The sequence below is a fragment of the Coregonus lavaretus genome, assembly GCF_964263955.1.
Source record: "Coregonus lavaretus genome assembly, chromosome: 2".
NCBI lineage: Eukaryota > Metazoa > Chordata > Actinopteri > Salmoniformes > Salmonidae > Coregonus > Coregonus lavaretus.
Window position 1 is genome coordinate 11,383,712 of NC_139989.1, and position 16,952 is coordinate 11,400,663.

At 42.4% G+C, this 16,952-nt stretch overlaps 1 protein-coding gene across 1 annotated transcript in view; it reads right to left on the reverse strand.

The window, feature by feature from the left end:
• The window catches only part of vopp1b (VOPP1 WW domain binding protein b), a gene marked incomplete at both ends in the record, with an annotated part of 122,283 nt that overhangs the window by 51,840 nt on the left and 53,491 nt on the right, over window positions 1-16,952 (reverse strand). Inside the window, one exon of the mRNA XM_084183835.1 lies at window positions 896-973. Coding sequence (XP_084039961.1) covers window positions 896-973 — 78 coding nt within the window. The remainder of the gene's footprint in view (window positions 1-895; window positions 974-16,952) is intronic.

Here is a 16,952-nt window from a genome sequence, read left to right on the forward strand (position 1 = left end):
GGCCGCGATCCACAAGCTCTGTGAAAGGAAACAGAGACCAGGCAGTCGCTGATCAAAACCGTTTACCCAAGGCCGCTAGAGCACCATGAAACCCTGGTTTTGTTTCCATGTAGCGGTTCCATGTTCTGTTTTCGCAGTTGGATTGCGAAAGCAAAGCAGTGACGCCACACGGCTCAGCTGGAAAAATAAAGGCTGATGAAGGGGAGAATAAGTAATCCTAGACTCTTGTAACTCAAGAGGTTATGGCTAATTGCACCACTAACATGGATTAATCATTGAAAAGAGAGGCCTATTTCATGCTTAATTGCAAATCCCACAATAGGCGTGTATGACAATGCCTAACAGGAACATACCCGCGGCGCTGCATTTCTTTTCTGGGTCCCTAACGGTTTCGTGATATCCTTGTCCTCAGCATACCATTGTATCAGCCATAATTATCCTACACAAGCTCTTCACCTCAACACACCAACTCCCCATTGACTCGAGAGCTTAACTACAACATACTCAATGTTCAGTATTAACCAGCTTATATCACTCCACACAGACGCAGTCCATCTAACCCTTACTTCACGGCTCCCATTCTTCATTACCAGCCCTGGGCCACTTCACAAAACACCTTGTTTAGAGAGATCACAGGAGTGAAGGTCGCAGGAGATCATCTGTATGTTACGCCGCAGAGGCATCTCTGGAGTGGAGCGCAGCCCGGGTTGGGTGCACGAAGCTGGGGTATTGATTTGGCTGCCTGACCCCCTGAACCCTTGAGTTGGGTCCCTGAATACCAATAGCAATGGATGTAGCCTTGGGACTGTCATGGAGATGGAAGGAGGGGAGTTAGAGGGGGAAGGCAGAGTACTGTAGATCCATTGGAAAGGACAGCCTGGTAGGTAGGACTCACCAGAAGTACCATAGCCGCTGGATGGAGAGGGCTCGGACGCAGCAGCGCGTCCCGCAGCAGTCCTCGTACGAGCGGCATCTGAAATGAGACACAAAGCAACCTTGGTAAAACACACTTCTTCTAATCACATGTAGAAACAGAGTGGAGGGTGTCATGTACAGTAAACCCAAACCATATCAGCATTTCTTTTAATTTCCATTCAATCTCTATTTTTGACCAGGCAGGTTCAGTGTTGAATCTCGAAATTACAGCACACCTTACAAGACATGGTTCTATATACAGTTCATGTAATGCATTAAACAGTGGCCACATATAAAAACGACTTCCATTTTAGCAAGCCTCCAGTAGCCTACAGTATATAATTCTTAGATGCAGTTAACACACACGTCAGTATCTTAACCCCACAGGCCCGTTGTCCATTTCTCCACACAGCAACATGTAATGGAGTCACACAGCGAGGCTAGCAGCAGTCACCTCCCTCTCTCCTGATGCTACACTACACTCCACCCAATTAGCCCGTGCTGACCGAGGCTGCCGTTTTACAATGTCACGGCTGTCTGGGGAGCGAGCTGGTGGCAAAGTACTGTGGCGAGCGACTATGCCACAGTGTCCCCTAGTTGAATGACAACAAAGGAGATGAGAGGAGGAAAAGGTCACGCGTGTGAAGGCTCAGAAGGCTCAGCACGGGGACATATTTCACCATCGATTCAACAAGAGGCGTGGAGACAGCAGAGAGCCTGGTGAGTCCGGTACCTCAGGTGTAATGTAGTGACAGATTCATTATTTGAAAATAGCATAATCGTTTCAGAATGGCTTCTTGAGCGTAGCAGTATTTAATCCGATTCTGCTTTATTGTAATGAAAAGGTAAGGATTAGGTTAGAGATTTGGTGGTTTAAATTGTTTGGTATTTTGAGAATGTGCCCACTTCTGTCATAATGTCAGGAGTATACGAGCAAAAGATGCATTGTGATCCAATCGTGATCAAATCTGGCTGAGTGAGCACTTCGGGACAAGGACATGTCAATGTTGTGGCCAAGTGAAGGCGAATGGGTCACTAAATGTGGCCGCTTTTCAGACATGTCTATTTAAAAAACTAGGATAGGATACTTTTGAACACCACATAGTTTCAATACCAGGCATAGACAAAATAATGCAGAGAGGCCTGTAATCTCTATGCAGTGCTGTGGCATGAGGGCCCTTGATGTCTGACAATGCCATATGTTCCATAAATAAAGTAACACATTTTTTACAACAGCTTTTGAACCTCTGAAGATGTACCAAAAAAGTACTAATTACTATCTCGTATCAATTATACATGCCGTTGCCCTCTGATGCTACCTGGCTGAAAGTAGGTGATTGGAGCTGCCAATACTGCATGTTTGAAATATTCAGTGTTCCTCAATGAAGCGATGCCCCCATAGATTTGGGGTGTGATTCTGTTCCAGCGCTGATGCAGAAGCCTGCTGCAAGCCTTCCAAACTCTACAAGTTAGTCATGGCACCAAGCAGACCTACAGTGGGGAGAACAAGTATTTGATACACTGCCGATTTTGCAGGTTTTCCTACTTAAAAAGCATGTAGAGGTCTGTAATTTTTATCATAGGTACACTTCAACTGTGAGAGACGGAATCTAAAACAAAAATACAGAAAATCACATTGTATGATTTTTAAGTAATTAATTTGCATTTTGTTGCATGACATGAGTATCACCTACCAACCAGTAAGAATTCTGGCACTCACAGACCTGTTAGTTTTTCTTTAAGAAGCCCTCCTGTTCTCCACTCATTACCTGTATTAACTGCACCTGTTTGAACTCGTTACCTGTATAAAGTACACCTGTCCACACACTCAATCAAACAGACGCCAACCTCTCCACAATGGCCAAGACCAGAGAGCTGTGTAAGGACATCAGGGATAAAATTGTAGACCTGCACAAGGCTGGGATGGGTTACAGGACAATAGGCAAGCAGCTTTGTGAGAAGGCAACAACTGTTGGTGCAATTATTAGAAAATGGAAGAAGTTCAAGATGACGGTCAATCACCCTCGGTCTGGGGCTCCATGCAAGATCTCACCTCGTGGGGCATCAATGATCATGAGGAAGGTGAGGGATCAGCCCAGAACTACACGGCAGGACCTGGTCAATGACCTGAAGAGAGCTGGGACCACAGTCTCAAAGAAAACCATTAGTAACACACTACGCCGTCATGGATTAAAATCCTGCAGCGCACGCAAGGTCCCCCTGCTCAAGCCAGCGCATGTCCAGGCCCGTCTGAAGTTTGCCAATGACCATCTGGATGATCCAGAGGAGGAATGGGAGAAGGTCATGTGGTCTGATGAGACAAAAATAGAGCTTTTTGGTCTAAACTCCACTCGCCGTGTTTGGAGGAAGAAGAAGGATGAGTACAACCCCAAGAACACCATCCCAACCGTGAAGCATGGAGTGGGAAACATCATTCTTTTGGGATGCTTTTCTGCAAAGGGGACAGGACGACTGCACCGTATTGAGGGGAGGATGGATGGGGCCATGTATCGCGAGATCTTGGCCAACAACCTCCTTCCCTCAGTAAGAGCATTGAAGATGGTTCGTGGCTGGGTCTTCCAGCATGACAATGACCGAAACACACAGCCAGGGCAACTAAGGAGTGGCTCCGTAAGAAGCATCTCAAGGTCCTGGAGTGGCCTAGCCAGTCTCCAGACCTGAACCCAATAGAACATCTTTGGAGGGAGCTGAAAGTCCGTATTGCCCAGCGACAGCCCTGAAACCTGAAGGATCTGGAGAAGGTCTGTATGGAGGAGTGGGCCAAAATCCCTGCTGCAGTGTGTGCAAACCTGGTCAAGACCTACAGGAAACGTATGATCTCTGTAATTGCAAACAAAGGTTTCTGTACCAAATATTAAGTTCTGCTTTTCTGATGTATCAAATACTTATGTCATGCAATAAAATGCAAATTAATTACTTAAAAATCATACAATGTGATTTTCTGGATTTTTGTTTTAGATTCCGTCTCTCACAGTTGAAGTGTACCTATGATAAAAATTACAGACCTCTACATGCTTTGTAAGTAGGAAAACCTGCAAAATCGGCAGTGTATCAAATACTTGTTCTCCCCACTGTATATCAATACCGCTCTAAAGATTCCTTTTCTTTTTCATCCCTGCCATATGCTCAGTGATGAATGCCTTTGTTCTTTTTGTTTTTATTACGTCACTTTTTCGCTCACTCCATTCCGAGACCAGACTCCTTTACTGACCTTTTCGTTTCTATAACAAAGTCGAGCATCTCTACGAAAAGACAGGATGCTTGGAGATGTATCAATTTTCTAGTTCATTCTCTCTCTGCAGCTCAACATTTGTCTGATCAGTCTTATCAGTTAACTTCCTCACCCTTGACTCAAAGTTTTTGTGCAATATAATTTTCTAAGCTCTAATTTCCAAAGCAGTCGCTCTGAGGTTAGGCCTTATGAAACATATCAACTATGGATATCTGATTCAGACTGCAGCACATACTTCACAAATCAAATCAAATCAAATCAAATCAAATTTTATTGGTCACATGCGCCGAATACAACAGGTGCAGACATTACAGTGAAATGCTTACTTACAGCCCTTAACCAACAGTGCATTTATTTTAAACAAAAAAGTAAGAATAAAACAACAACAAAAAAGTGTTGAGAAAAAAAAGAGCAGAAGTAAAAAATAAAGTGACAGTAGGGAGGCTATATATACAATAGAATAAAGTGACAGTAGGGAGGCTACAATGTCCCATAGGGGCGACCAAGGATTAAATGTTTCTTACAGGTTAGATGTCCAGGCTACAACGCATACAATTCAACAATGTAAATTCCTATAGAAACAACAACTGATTTGAAATTGTGGCTGGCATGGCTTAAAATCTACCTCAGTCATAAAAGGAGAAGCTTGCAAGTAAGCATTTCAATGTACCGTTTATACCCTGTATCCTGTGCACGTGACCGATAAACTTTGATTTGACATACACTACCAGTCAAAAGTTTGGACACACCTACTCATTCAAGGGTTTTTGTCTTTATTTTGACTATTTTTTACATCGTAGAATAATAGTGAAGACATCAAAATTATGTAATAACACATGGAATCATGTAGTAAACAAAACAGTGTTAAAGAAATCAAAATATATTTTATATTTGAGATTCTTCAAATAGCCACCCTTTGCCTTGATGACAGCTTTGCACACCCTTGGCATTCTCTCAACCAGCTTCACCTGGAATGCTTTTCCAAAAGTCTTGAAGAAGTTCCCACATATGCTGAGCACTTGTTGGCTGCTGTTCCTTCACACTGCGGTCCGACTCATCCCAAACCATCTCAATTGGGTTGAGGTCGGGGGATTGTGGAGGCCAGGTCATCTGTTGCAGCACTCCATCACTCTCCTTCTTGGTAAAATAGCCCTTACACACCCTAGAGGTGTGTTTGGGTCATTGTCCTGTTGAAAAACAAATGATAGTCCCACTAAGCCCAAACCAGATGGGATGGCGTATCGCTGCAGAATGCTGTGGTAGCCATGCTGGTTAAATGTCACCACAATAAATACATCACAGACAGTGTCACCATCAAAGCACCCCCACACCATAACACCTCCTCCTCCATGCTTTACGATGGGAAATACACATGCAGAGATCATCCGTTCACCAACACCGTGTCTCACAAAGACACAGCGGTTGGAACCAAAAATCTCAAATTTGGACTCCAGACCAAAGGACAAATTTCCACTGGTCTAATGTCCATTGCTCATGTTTCTTGGCCCAAGCAGGTCTCTTCTTCTTATTGGTGTCCTTTAGTAGTGTTTTTTTTTGCAGCAATTCGACCATGAAGGCCTGATTCACATAGTCCCCTCTGAACAGTTGATGTTGAGATGTGTCTGTTACTTGAACTCCGTGAAGCATTTATTTGGCCTGCAATTTCTGAGGCTGGTAACTCTAATGAACTTATCCTCTGCAGCAGAGGTAACTCTGGGTCTTCTATTCCTGTGGCGGTCCTCATGAGAGCCAGTTTCATCATAGCGCTTGATGGTTTTTGCGACTACACGAAGAAACTTTCAAAGTTCTTGAAATGTTCCGTATTGACTGACCTTCATGTCTTAAAGTAATGATGGACTGTCATTTCTCTTTGCTTACTTGAGCTGTTCTTGCTATAATATGAACTTGGTATTTTACCAAATAGGGCTATCTTCTGGGTTTTAATTTTATTATTTTCTACATTGTAGAATAACAGTGAAGAGGGGGGCTACCTTGTCACAACACAACTGATTGGCTCAAACGCATTAAGAAGGAAAGAAATTCCACAAATTAACTTTTAACAAGACACACCTGTTAATTGAAATGTATTCCAGGTGACTACCACATGAAGCTGGTTGAGATAATGCCAATCATTGTGCAAAGCTGTCATCAAGGCAAAGGATGGCTACTTTGAAGAATCTCACATAAAATATATTTTGATTTGTTTAACACTTTTTTGGTTACTCCATGATTCCATATGTGTTATTTCATAGTTATGATGTCTTCACTGTTATTCTACAATGTAGAAAATAATAAAATTAAAACCCTGGAATGAGTAGGTGTGTCCAAACCTTTGACTGGTACTGTAAGTGCATCGACGACAACGTCCCCACAGTAACCGTACGTACATATCCCAACCAGAAGCCATGGATTACAGGCAACATATGCACGGAGGTAAAGGCTAGAGCTGCTACTTTCAAGGAGCCGGACACTAATCCGGACGCTTATGAGAAATCCTGCTACGGCCTCCGACGAACCATCAAAGAGGCAAAGCTTAAATACAGGACTAAGATCGAATCCTACTACACCGGCTCTGATGCTCGTCGGATATGGCAGGGCTTGCAAACTCTCACGGATTACAAAGGGAAACCCAGCTGCGAGATGCCCAGTGATGCATCACCGCTTGGTATGGCAACTGCTTGGCATCTGACCGTAAGGCGCTACAGAGGGTAGTGCGTACGGCCAAGTATATACAGGACCTCTATACCAGGTGGTGTCAGAGGAAGGCTCTAAAAATGGTCAAAGACTCCACCCAAGTCATAGACTGTGCTCTCTGCTGCCGCACGGCAAGCGGTACCGGAGCGCCAAGTCTGGGACCAAAAGGCTCCTGAACAGCTTCTACCCCCAAGCCATAAGACTGCTGAACAGTTAATCAAATGGTTACCCTGACTATTTGCATTGACCCCCTTTTTTATTTGCACTGACTTGCACTGGCTCTATGCACACTCACTGGACTCTACCCACCCACTCACACATACTACACTGACACTCCAACACACACACGCTGCTGCTACTCTTTATTATCTATCCTGATTGCCTAGTCACTTTTACCCCTACCTATGTACATATTACCTCCACTACCTCGTACTCCTGCACATTGACCCGGTACCAGTACTCCTTGTATATAGTCTTGTTATTGTTATTTTGTGTTACCATTTTCTTTTTGCAAATGTTTCTTACTTTTAACTCTGCATTGTTGGGAAAGGGCTCGTAAGTAAGCATTTCATGGTAAAGTCTACACCTGTTGTATTCGGCGCATATGGCAAATAACATTTTATTTGATTCGACATAACACAAGAGATAATGACGGTCAGCCTCCTGGCAGTTCAGACAAATTGCTTCATACATCCTTCTCTAGCAGTCAGATGAAAACATCAACGGATTCTCTAATACTGTCACCATGCTCACAAAAAGCAGCCAAAACCAAGGGGTGAGTTTTTTCCCAATGACAGGCTCTGTATCCTCACACAGCCTCTGTTGTTTATAAAGCATCTGTCAGCGCTCCTCTGGGAAACAGGGCATCTGGTTCACATTTATAACTGACCTCCTGGGTGACTTTAGCTATCACTGCCTTTAGAAGGGGGCGATTCTGCCTTGTCACATTTACACACACTTCTCTGCCCTTGTCACCTCAGTTACCCCTCTCTGGTCCTGTCACCTACATCGCCTCTCTGGACCTTTCAACTTAGTCACCTCCCTGTTCATGTTATCTCCATCACCCCTCTGCCCCAGTCGCTACGTCACTGCTCTTCTGATGTCACCTCCATCACCCATCTTCTGCTCTCACCTACATCAGTGGTTTTCAAACCTCTCCTCTGGAACGTTTCACGATTTTGTTGTAGCCCTAAACCAGCTCACCTGATTCAAGTAAAGGGCTTGATAATTACTTGACAAGTTGAATCAAGTGTGCTAGCTCTGAAATACATGGAACGGCTGGGGGTCCCCGATGAGGTTTGAAAACCCCTTACCTGAATTCATCCCTCTTCTCCTCAAAGAGGTAGGCCTAGATAGTTGGAATGCTATGTAAAGCAGACCAGGGAAAAAACACAGGAAGTGGTGCCTTTGTAATGGATAGGGTTGTGGCGGTTCTGACATTTTGTCAGCCGGTGATGGTCAAGCAAATAACTGCCGGTCTCACGGTAATTTACTGTCAATTAACGTAAACAAGTTTAGCATCTCCTGGCTTCCACGCATAGCCTACAAGCCACTAATGCAGACCTTTGGAACATCGACATTTTAAAAAGTATAATAGATCCATTTAATATAGCCTACACCATCACAATAAATCCATTACTTATCTTAGACACGTCTAAAGAAACATGATATGAAGAAAATGTCGTCTATTTCAGAACAGAATAGCATACTCTGACATTATGTTAAGCCGTGTTCTGAATATGCCATATGGCTATGGTCTACACTAGTTCATTTAGCAGACAAGATTTGCTTAGAATTCTGTGGCATTATTTTATATTATTTTATAATATGAAGAATACAATTGAACATAGCTGAATAAAATAGAAAGGATATTTTCTCCAAACGATTTCAGAGGGAGTGTGCACATGCGGCTATTCTGTGTTGAGCGGTAAACAAAGAAACAGGTCCTCCTATTTGCTTAATTTAGAGTTATTTATGCAACTTTAGTTGTGATACAAACATTGGGTTATATGTTTTAAAAAATTATACATTCAAAGGCTGCATGATGCGACTCTAATGATGATTTGAAAAAAGTTGCATGAAAGGCATGAGCACTGCTCTGTTTCTTGCACAGGCTGTCCACACTTCATCAGTCTCTCATTCACAATTTGACAAGCACTTGATAATATTCTCACCAGGCCTCGAATTTCCCAGTGGCATCCCCCTTGTGTGGCAGTTGTGCCCTTGGGCTGAATATAATAATTATAATTCCCTTCTCTCAGCTGCCAATCGCCGTGCTCCGAAACACTTCTCACTCACATGGCTCTCTCAGATATCTACATTTTTATTAGCCAATGCCTGTCAAGTGATTGGGTCCTTCTCACAGGCATCTCAGCTCCAAAGTAGGCTACAAATTTAGACAGACACATCGGGGACGCAACTGCGCATGTCCTTCTTATCGAATTTCGAGGCGCATATTGAAGATGTTAGAAGAACTGTCCACATTTACATTTTATTAACCAACAAGATGAGTAGGCCTAATGAACAACAAAAGCATTAGCCTAAGTCAATCTACTATCCCCCATAGTATAACCTATTCTATTGGTCAACTTGTCCTTCTGTGCAAGAAAGATACATTCCAAACACACTCTGGGACAGTTGTGGGATGCGATAGATCCCAAATTAATACAAACACTTACTGCACACGCTGGGCATCATTCACAAGTGATAATACATAATTCGCAAGTGATAATATTGTCACCCATCAGATTATTCTTAATTTAATCTTGTCTTTACATACACTAAATAATATACTGTATGTGTGAAATTAGTTTTGATTTAGAATGGACCATTATCATGCACCTGTCTCGGAACAGGGGCAGGGTGAAAAAATACATGTAATCTATGCACTTAAATAGCGAATGGAGGAAGCTTTTCCCGTGGTTCATTTTCATGCCAGCCAGGTAGGCTATAACCCTGTTGTAAAGTGAAGCAATGTGCTTAATATTAGGAAAGTTGAGAAATAGATATAGTAGGCCTAGCCTATAGAAAGCTGATGGGATCCTCCTCTTTTTAATAGAGGCCATCAAAACTCTGTTGTCTCACGCAATTGCATAGCCTATAGAAATGTTGCGCAACATGAGCTCATGTGCTCTCATTAAGTGTTTGATTTTATTTTCGATAACATTTGCATTGATGTCAGAGTGATTAGAGGGACAATAGAGTTCTGATTAACAGGCAGTTAACACGTTTGGTAGGCTACTAATGACCATCAGCAGCATCAGAGCTTGAAGAAGCCTAGTTGCCATGACTAAACGGTCACGTGGAATTTGATTGCGGTTTGACTGCGGTCAGGGGCGGTGTGTTCATTAGGGCGATATGGGCGACGCACTGCCAAATGGGAAAAGGAAGGGATTTTTTTTCTAATCAATTATATCACGGCAACAGTAGTTATTAGTGTTCTAATCTAGACGTCTGATCTGCCACTAAATGTCCAATCAGGCTAAAGTCGTGCTTCAAATGGCCCCGCCCGTTTTGGGGCGATTTCAGTCAGGTTGAAAATCGCCCAGAAGTGTCCCATAGCCTCTCATGTAAAATCTTTTTTTTTTTTTCAAATATCAGAGCTTTCAATACAATCTCTATGGGTTCCGGGAGGGCTTGCACTTACGCGCTTTCGTCATACGTAACATAACTAAGAAAAGAGCGGGTAGCAGTGTCAATCAAGATGGCTAGCGTTCAGTACAACTCGATTGTCTCTTTGAAAGAAGTTCGTTTTTGTCGGCGAACAAATCAAGATAAATTGGCAACGAAACAATTAGGACCTCCCAGACCAAATTTAATAATTCAACAGGTTTCTACTAAAGGGGGAAAGTCCTACACCCGAGGATTTTCCAAAAATTGGGCTGTCAAAGACCCACATGGATAGCTGTTTGAGATTGTCTGCTTTGGGGAGAGTGAACATTGCCACTCAACTGGATGAGGGATACAGGCTAGCTGTCCGCCGCCACAACGATGAGGTTAGCAAGAACCGCCACATCCTCAGCCAGCTAATCCAGTGTGTGAAGTTTTGCGTAGTGTTTGAGTTAGCTTTGCGAGGCAAAGATGAAACGGAGGGCTCCACCAACCCTGGTATTTTTCTTGGACTTGTCAACTTTGTGGCACAATTAGATGAGGTGTTTGATGACCATCTTAAAAATGCTAAAGTTTTCAAGGGCACATCAAAGAACATTCAAAACGAGCTACTGGAGTGTATGCTAGCGGTCATGAGGGAACATATTGTGGAGGAGGTGAAGTCGGCGAACTTCGTAGCTATCCAAGCTGACGAGACCACGGACGTTTCTACACAGACACAGCTGGTGCTTGTGCTGAGGTACATAGATAGCAAGAAGATTTTATTTTTTTCCTGGGGCTTTTTCACAAAATCATGCCCCACGTCGACATTCTGTACCAGAAGCTATAGAAGAAGGACATCGATGCTGTCTTCATCAAACGTGCCCTCGACAGCTTCACAAGCAGTGTGCAGGCCATAAGGTAAGATTAAACAATATCATTCGATCTTTCTCAAAGCAGAGCTTTATTTGAAAATGTATGCATGAAAGGAGACATCATCATATTTACAAATCTATACAATTGGCCAGAATATGGTTGTTCATTTTTACAAAGCCATACAGATAGCTGTGTTTACCTTTTCTAGAAATTATTTTCAAATTCTGTTTTCAGGCAAAATGTCTATCACTGTTCATTTTCACAAATCTATACAAGAGGGCAGAATATGGAAGTCTATAAAAATTTCTTATTACCAATAACTTGCATCAATGTTTTCAGTAGCCTCTATCAAAAGCTCCTGCTTGCTTGTTGTGAATTATGCTCAGGTGCACATATTTCCAATTCAACCATGAGGCCTTTTTGAAGCAAGTAATGTGTATATCAGTATTGACTTATATGCTGCCCCTGTCTTCATGTTGTTGCTGGACATATCTTTTTTTAAATGTGTGTAGGTCACCTAAATCATCAGAAAAATTGCCCCCCCCTGAGAATTTTTTCAGGAGCCGCCACTGACTGCGGTCATGAATGGTGACCGCGGGTGTGGCGGTAATACGGTCACCGTATGATTTACACACAAATTCAAGTTACATGCATGTTTCTCAAGTTGGGATGTAGTCCTTACAGCACAGTTGGTGGTTGGCACCAATAGACAGACAAATGTTGATAGAACCTTGAATATTAAACGTAACCCCATGATATTGCCATCGTTTAAAATGACAACTCTTTCTCCATTGACCTACCAGTTTGTATTGAATCAGATAATAAAACGCCTGCCTTGACTTCCTCCCAGACAAAAGGGGAAAAGTGCTTGCTTAGAGTTTTCATAGCGAGAGATTAAAGCCAGAGGACACAGGGGCGCTTACATGACTATGATATGGGAAGTAGAAATTCCGGAAATTACCATTGGGTGAAGCGCCTGATAAAGCTGACAGAAGAGAGCTGTGTGAGGCTTTATGAATCTCCAGCTTATGGTGGATGACCCTGAGGGGAGAGGTCTCTTACCGTTGTCATGCTTGGTATTGTTCTCGCTGGCAGGGGGTTAGAGAGGGTCAGAGGCAGGGTGGATCGATAGATTCAGCGGGAGAGAGTGCAAAACCTTTATCAGACACCCATCTATCCCCCCCGCCCGCATGACAAAACACACAGACAAAATCTGTCATCAGTGGACAGGCTATCCTGACCCTCCCCAGGGCCAGGTCAGGAGATACAGCCTGGAGCTGGTTGGAATGCACCCCTCACTATCACTCTCTTTATTTTCTTCTTTCCCTCTTCTCCTCATCCACAGAACAGTATGGCCCTACAGACTTATCTCCAGCCCTTTATGGTGGCATTACCAGATAAGACAGTGATTAAGATACACAAGTGACAATTCGTTGAGTTAGAACACATACAGGCATGCACACACACACAGAAAAGAGAGACAAATTGTGTGTGTGTGTCAGCATGCGTGTTTGTTCTTGTTCTGTTAACAATCCAAACTCCACTGCTGTAGGCTCCCATGGCACCTCACACAATCCCACCTCATATTTAATCAATGTTACCTTGTTTGTATTCAACGGCGGAGACATGATTGCTCACAAATGGAGCGCAGTACCCCGAGATAAAGCTGGGCTGAATGGTTGCAACGTTTCCCTCCTGGTGAGCTCATGAACTTGACGAAATGACAAGTCGGCTACATCAAAGACCGACTTGCTTTAGAAGTTTACTCCACCGGTAGGTATATAATGCCTAAGACATTGGCTGGGTCTGAAATGGCACTCTATTCCCTATATAGTGCATTACTTTTGACCAGAGCCCTTTGGGCCTTGTCAGTATTTGGAAAAATATGTTTGTAAATAAGCATAAAATAAATGTATACTGTAAATTATAACGTCGCCAATGGGCCTTGAAATTCTTAACCAGTCCTTAACCAGTCTAACTGCAATACCTTCCACTTAATTTCAACACATAGCTATGCCATTAAGGACTAGTGGAATAAACCTCCAGAGATATTAACATAGTCAATGAGCCATGTAAAAGGGAGCCACTGACAATGACATTAGGAGAGCCAAATAGAATGGTGATGTGGGAACAATGGCCATATAAATGTAAGCAATGCAATCAGAGCTGCAGGGTAACGACACAGAATACTGGTGTGTGGTGGGAGACAGCTCACCATTTGATGAAGTCAGAGAACAATTTTTGGTGGAATGAATTCTGTTCAACAAAGGAAACAAATGTAAAGATTTTCTATGAGTAAGAAATTAGCTTTGACAACACAAGAGCAAGAGTAGTTTAATATCAAAAGAAAGTCCACATCCCTGGCCATCTGTTTTGTAGCTGCAGTTATACACCACAATCCAAAATGAATGGAACATTTTTCAGATGTACAGTGCTTATCTTTTCCATTCATTTGGGGTTGAACCACATAGCTAGATCTACACAACCGATGGCCTGGGACATGGACTCATCTTGACATTTGAGGTATGAAAACATCTGACAAACTTTGATTTTGGAGTGTAATGCCCCTTTAGACAGGCAGGAGAAGTGGCCATCCCCAGAATAGGATGCAAACTGCAGTGTTGCCAGGTTAGGCTGGAGTGAGTCCAGGAGCAGTTATCCTCCTCTGCGGTCCACTCTGAAAGATAGCTCCAATAAGTCCACCAAAGTAGAATTAAGCTCTTAATGCCTTGGTCAGAGATCCAGACACCCTCACTAACTGTCAAAATTGCTTTTCTAAGGACAGCCTCAGGGGAAATTATTTTCTTCTGTCTGCCATGGTTATTTTAGTAGGACATTTCAAGTGTGTTGAATGTTTGAAATTCAAATAAGTTTGAGGACCTGTTTGAGTTGAACAGTCAACGGTCGATTCAAGCGATCCTTGGAAAAAGCTGTGGCACATACAGTCCCCTTCAGAAAGTATTCACACCCCTTGACTTTTTCAAATTTTTGTTGTTACAAAGTGGGATTAAAATGGAAAAATGTAATATAATAAATTGCATGGACTCACTCTGTGTGCAATAATTGTGTTTAACATGATTTTTGAATGACTACCTCATCTCTGTACCCCACACATACATTTACATTTGACATTTTAGTCATTTAGCAGACGCTCTTATCCAGAGCGACTTACAGTTAGTGAATACATTTTTTTTTTTACATTTTTTATTATTATTTTTATACTGGCCCCCCGTGGAAATCGAACCCACAACCCTGGCGTTGCAAACGCCATGCTCTATCAACTGAGCTACATCCCTGCCGGCCATTCCCTCCCCTACCCTGGACGACGCTGGGCCAATTGTGCGCCGCCCATGAGTCTCCCGGTCGCGGCCGGCTGCGACAGAGCCTGGATTCGAACCAGGATCTCTAGTGGCACAGTTTGCACTGCGATGCAGTGCCTTAGACCACTGCGCCACTCAGGAGGCTAAAATATACAATTCTCTGTATGGTCCCTCAGTCAATAAGTGAATTTTAAACACAGATTCAACCACAAAGACCAGGGAGGTTTTCCAATGCCTCACAAAGAAGGGCACATATTGGCAGATGAGTAAAAAAAAAAGTACAAGCGCAGACACCATGGAATTGCCCATACCATCCACACATTTCTAACCAACCTAAGACAATGAATACCCTTTTGAGCGTTTCAAACAAAGCCTGAAGTCTGAATGTAACAGGCTACTGCAAGAGTGCAACGTAAGAGAGATCTGTGCTATGACCAGAAGCCTGGAAAGCCTTGCTCTGCAACAACCTCTTTGTGCTTTGAGTAAGTGTTAAGATGTCAAGGGCTTTGAGATCCTGTGCGGGGTAACACACTGGAAGAATGCCTCCACTTGCCTTGTGCCCATCAACCCTTTTTCCAAATATGCAGTGTACTAGGTTCGAATCTGTCAAGAGACAGATTCCAACATCTGTAAAATGTAATACTTCCCCCCAAAAAACAAATCCTCCTCCAAATATGGTATTTTACAGTTAAGTGCACTATTCTTATAAGAATAACAGATAGGTGTCAATACAGTATCAAAGTACACAGTTGTAATCAAAAACTATTGGAAACATTGAAAGAACTGAAACATTCACTTACAGTGTATTTCGTATAGAATCAATCTATTAGAATCAGTTATAGGAATGATATAGTCCCGTACAGATGTTGTATGTTAAATTTCTCATTGGGTTTGAGGGAGACACTGTGCCGTCTGTGTCTCTATCATGATTGACGAGTGGTCTTGTAACTGATGAGGCACAGGCCCATGACGTGTGTTTACACAGACGTCACCTCGCTCTGTGGGGAAACTGGGTGGGTTTGTTAAGCCTCACAGTAACACAGCAAGTAGAGGATCAAAGATAAACCTACTTCTGGAAATGGAGGTAACATACATAATGTATGATATACCTCTTGTCCGTCTTTGCTGTACTCTTGTGGGTAACAGCTCATCAAAATACTGTGTATGGTCTGCTAGCCTAATATTGCCCAATAATTGTCTATGTGTTGATGGCTAATTAGCTGCTTGTGCTAGCACACTTTTGGTATTTTATTAGGATCCCCATTAGCTGTTCCAAAAGCAGCAGCTACTCTTCCTTGGGTCCACACGAAACATGACATAATGCAGAACATCAATAGACAAGAACAGCTCAAGGACAGAACTACATCAATTTTTAAAAAGGCACACGTAGCCTACATATCAATACATACACACAAACTATCTAGGTCAAATAGGGGAGAGGCGTTGTGCCGTTAGGTGATGCTTTATCTGTTTTTGAAACCAGGTTTGCTGTTCATTTGATCAATATGAGATGGAACGGAGTTCCATGAAATAATGGCTCTTTATATTACTGTACGCTTTCTTGAATTTGTTCTGGATTTGGGGACTGTGAAAAGACCCCTGGTGGCATGTATGGTGGGGTAAGTGTGTGTGTCAGAGCTGTGTGAAAATTGACTACGCAAACAATTTGGGATTTTCCACACATTAATGTTTCTTATAAAAAGAAGTGTTGCATATGTATTACACATGATGTTACACAAATGCATTACACATACTGTAAGTATCTGTTAAGTACTTTATTCAATGTACTTGTGAAGTAGTAAATTAATGTGGCAGTGTGGGACACGTAGGCTTAAAAACCACACATTGTAGTCCTGCATGGAATGAGCTTGCTGTTTAAAATAAGCCACTGCTGTGAAGTGGATAATTACAAACTAATGATAACCTTTAAAACAGACTGCGTTGAATTGCCCTCTTTCATTAGTGGCAAACAATAGATGACCTTTTGTTTGAAGAGCAGACACCAATGAGTCATTTTCATATACAGTGCCTTGCAAAAGTATTCAACCCCATTGGTGTTTTTCCTATTTTGTTGTATTACAACCTGTAATTTAAATGGATTTTTATTTGGATTTCATGTAATGGACATACACAAAATAGTCCAAATTGGTGAAGTGAAATGAAAATAATAACTTGTTTCAAAAAATTCAAAGAAATAGATAACGGAAAAGTGGTGTGGGCATATGTATTCACCCCCTTTCCCATGAAGCCCCTAAATAAGATCTGCTGCAACCAATTACCTTCAGAAGTCACATAATTAGAAAAAT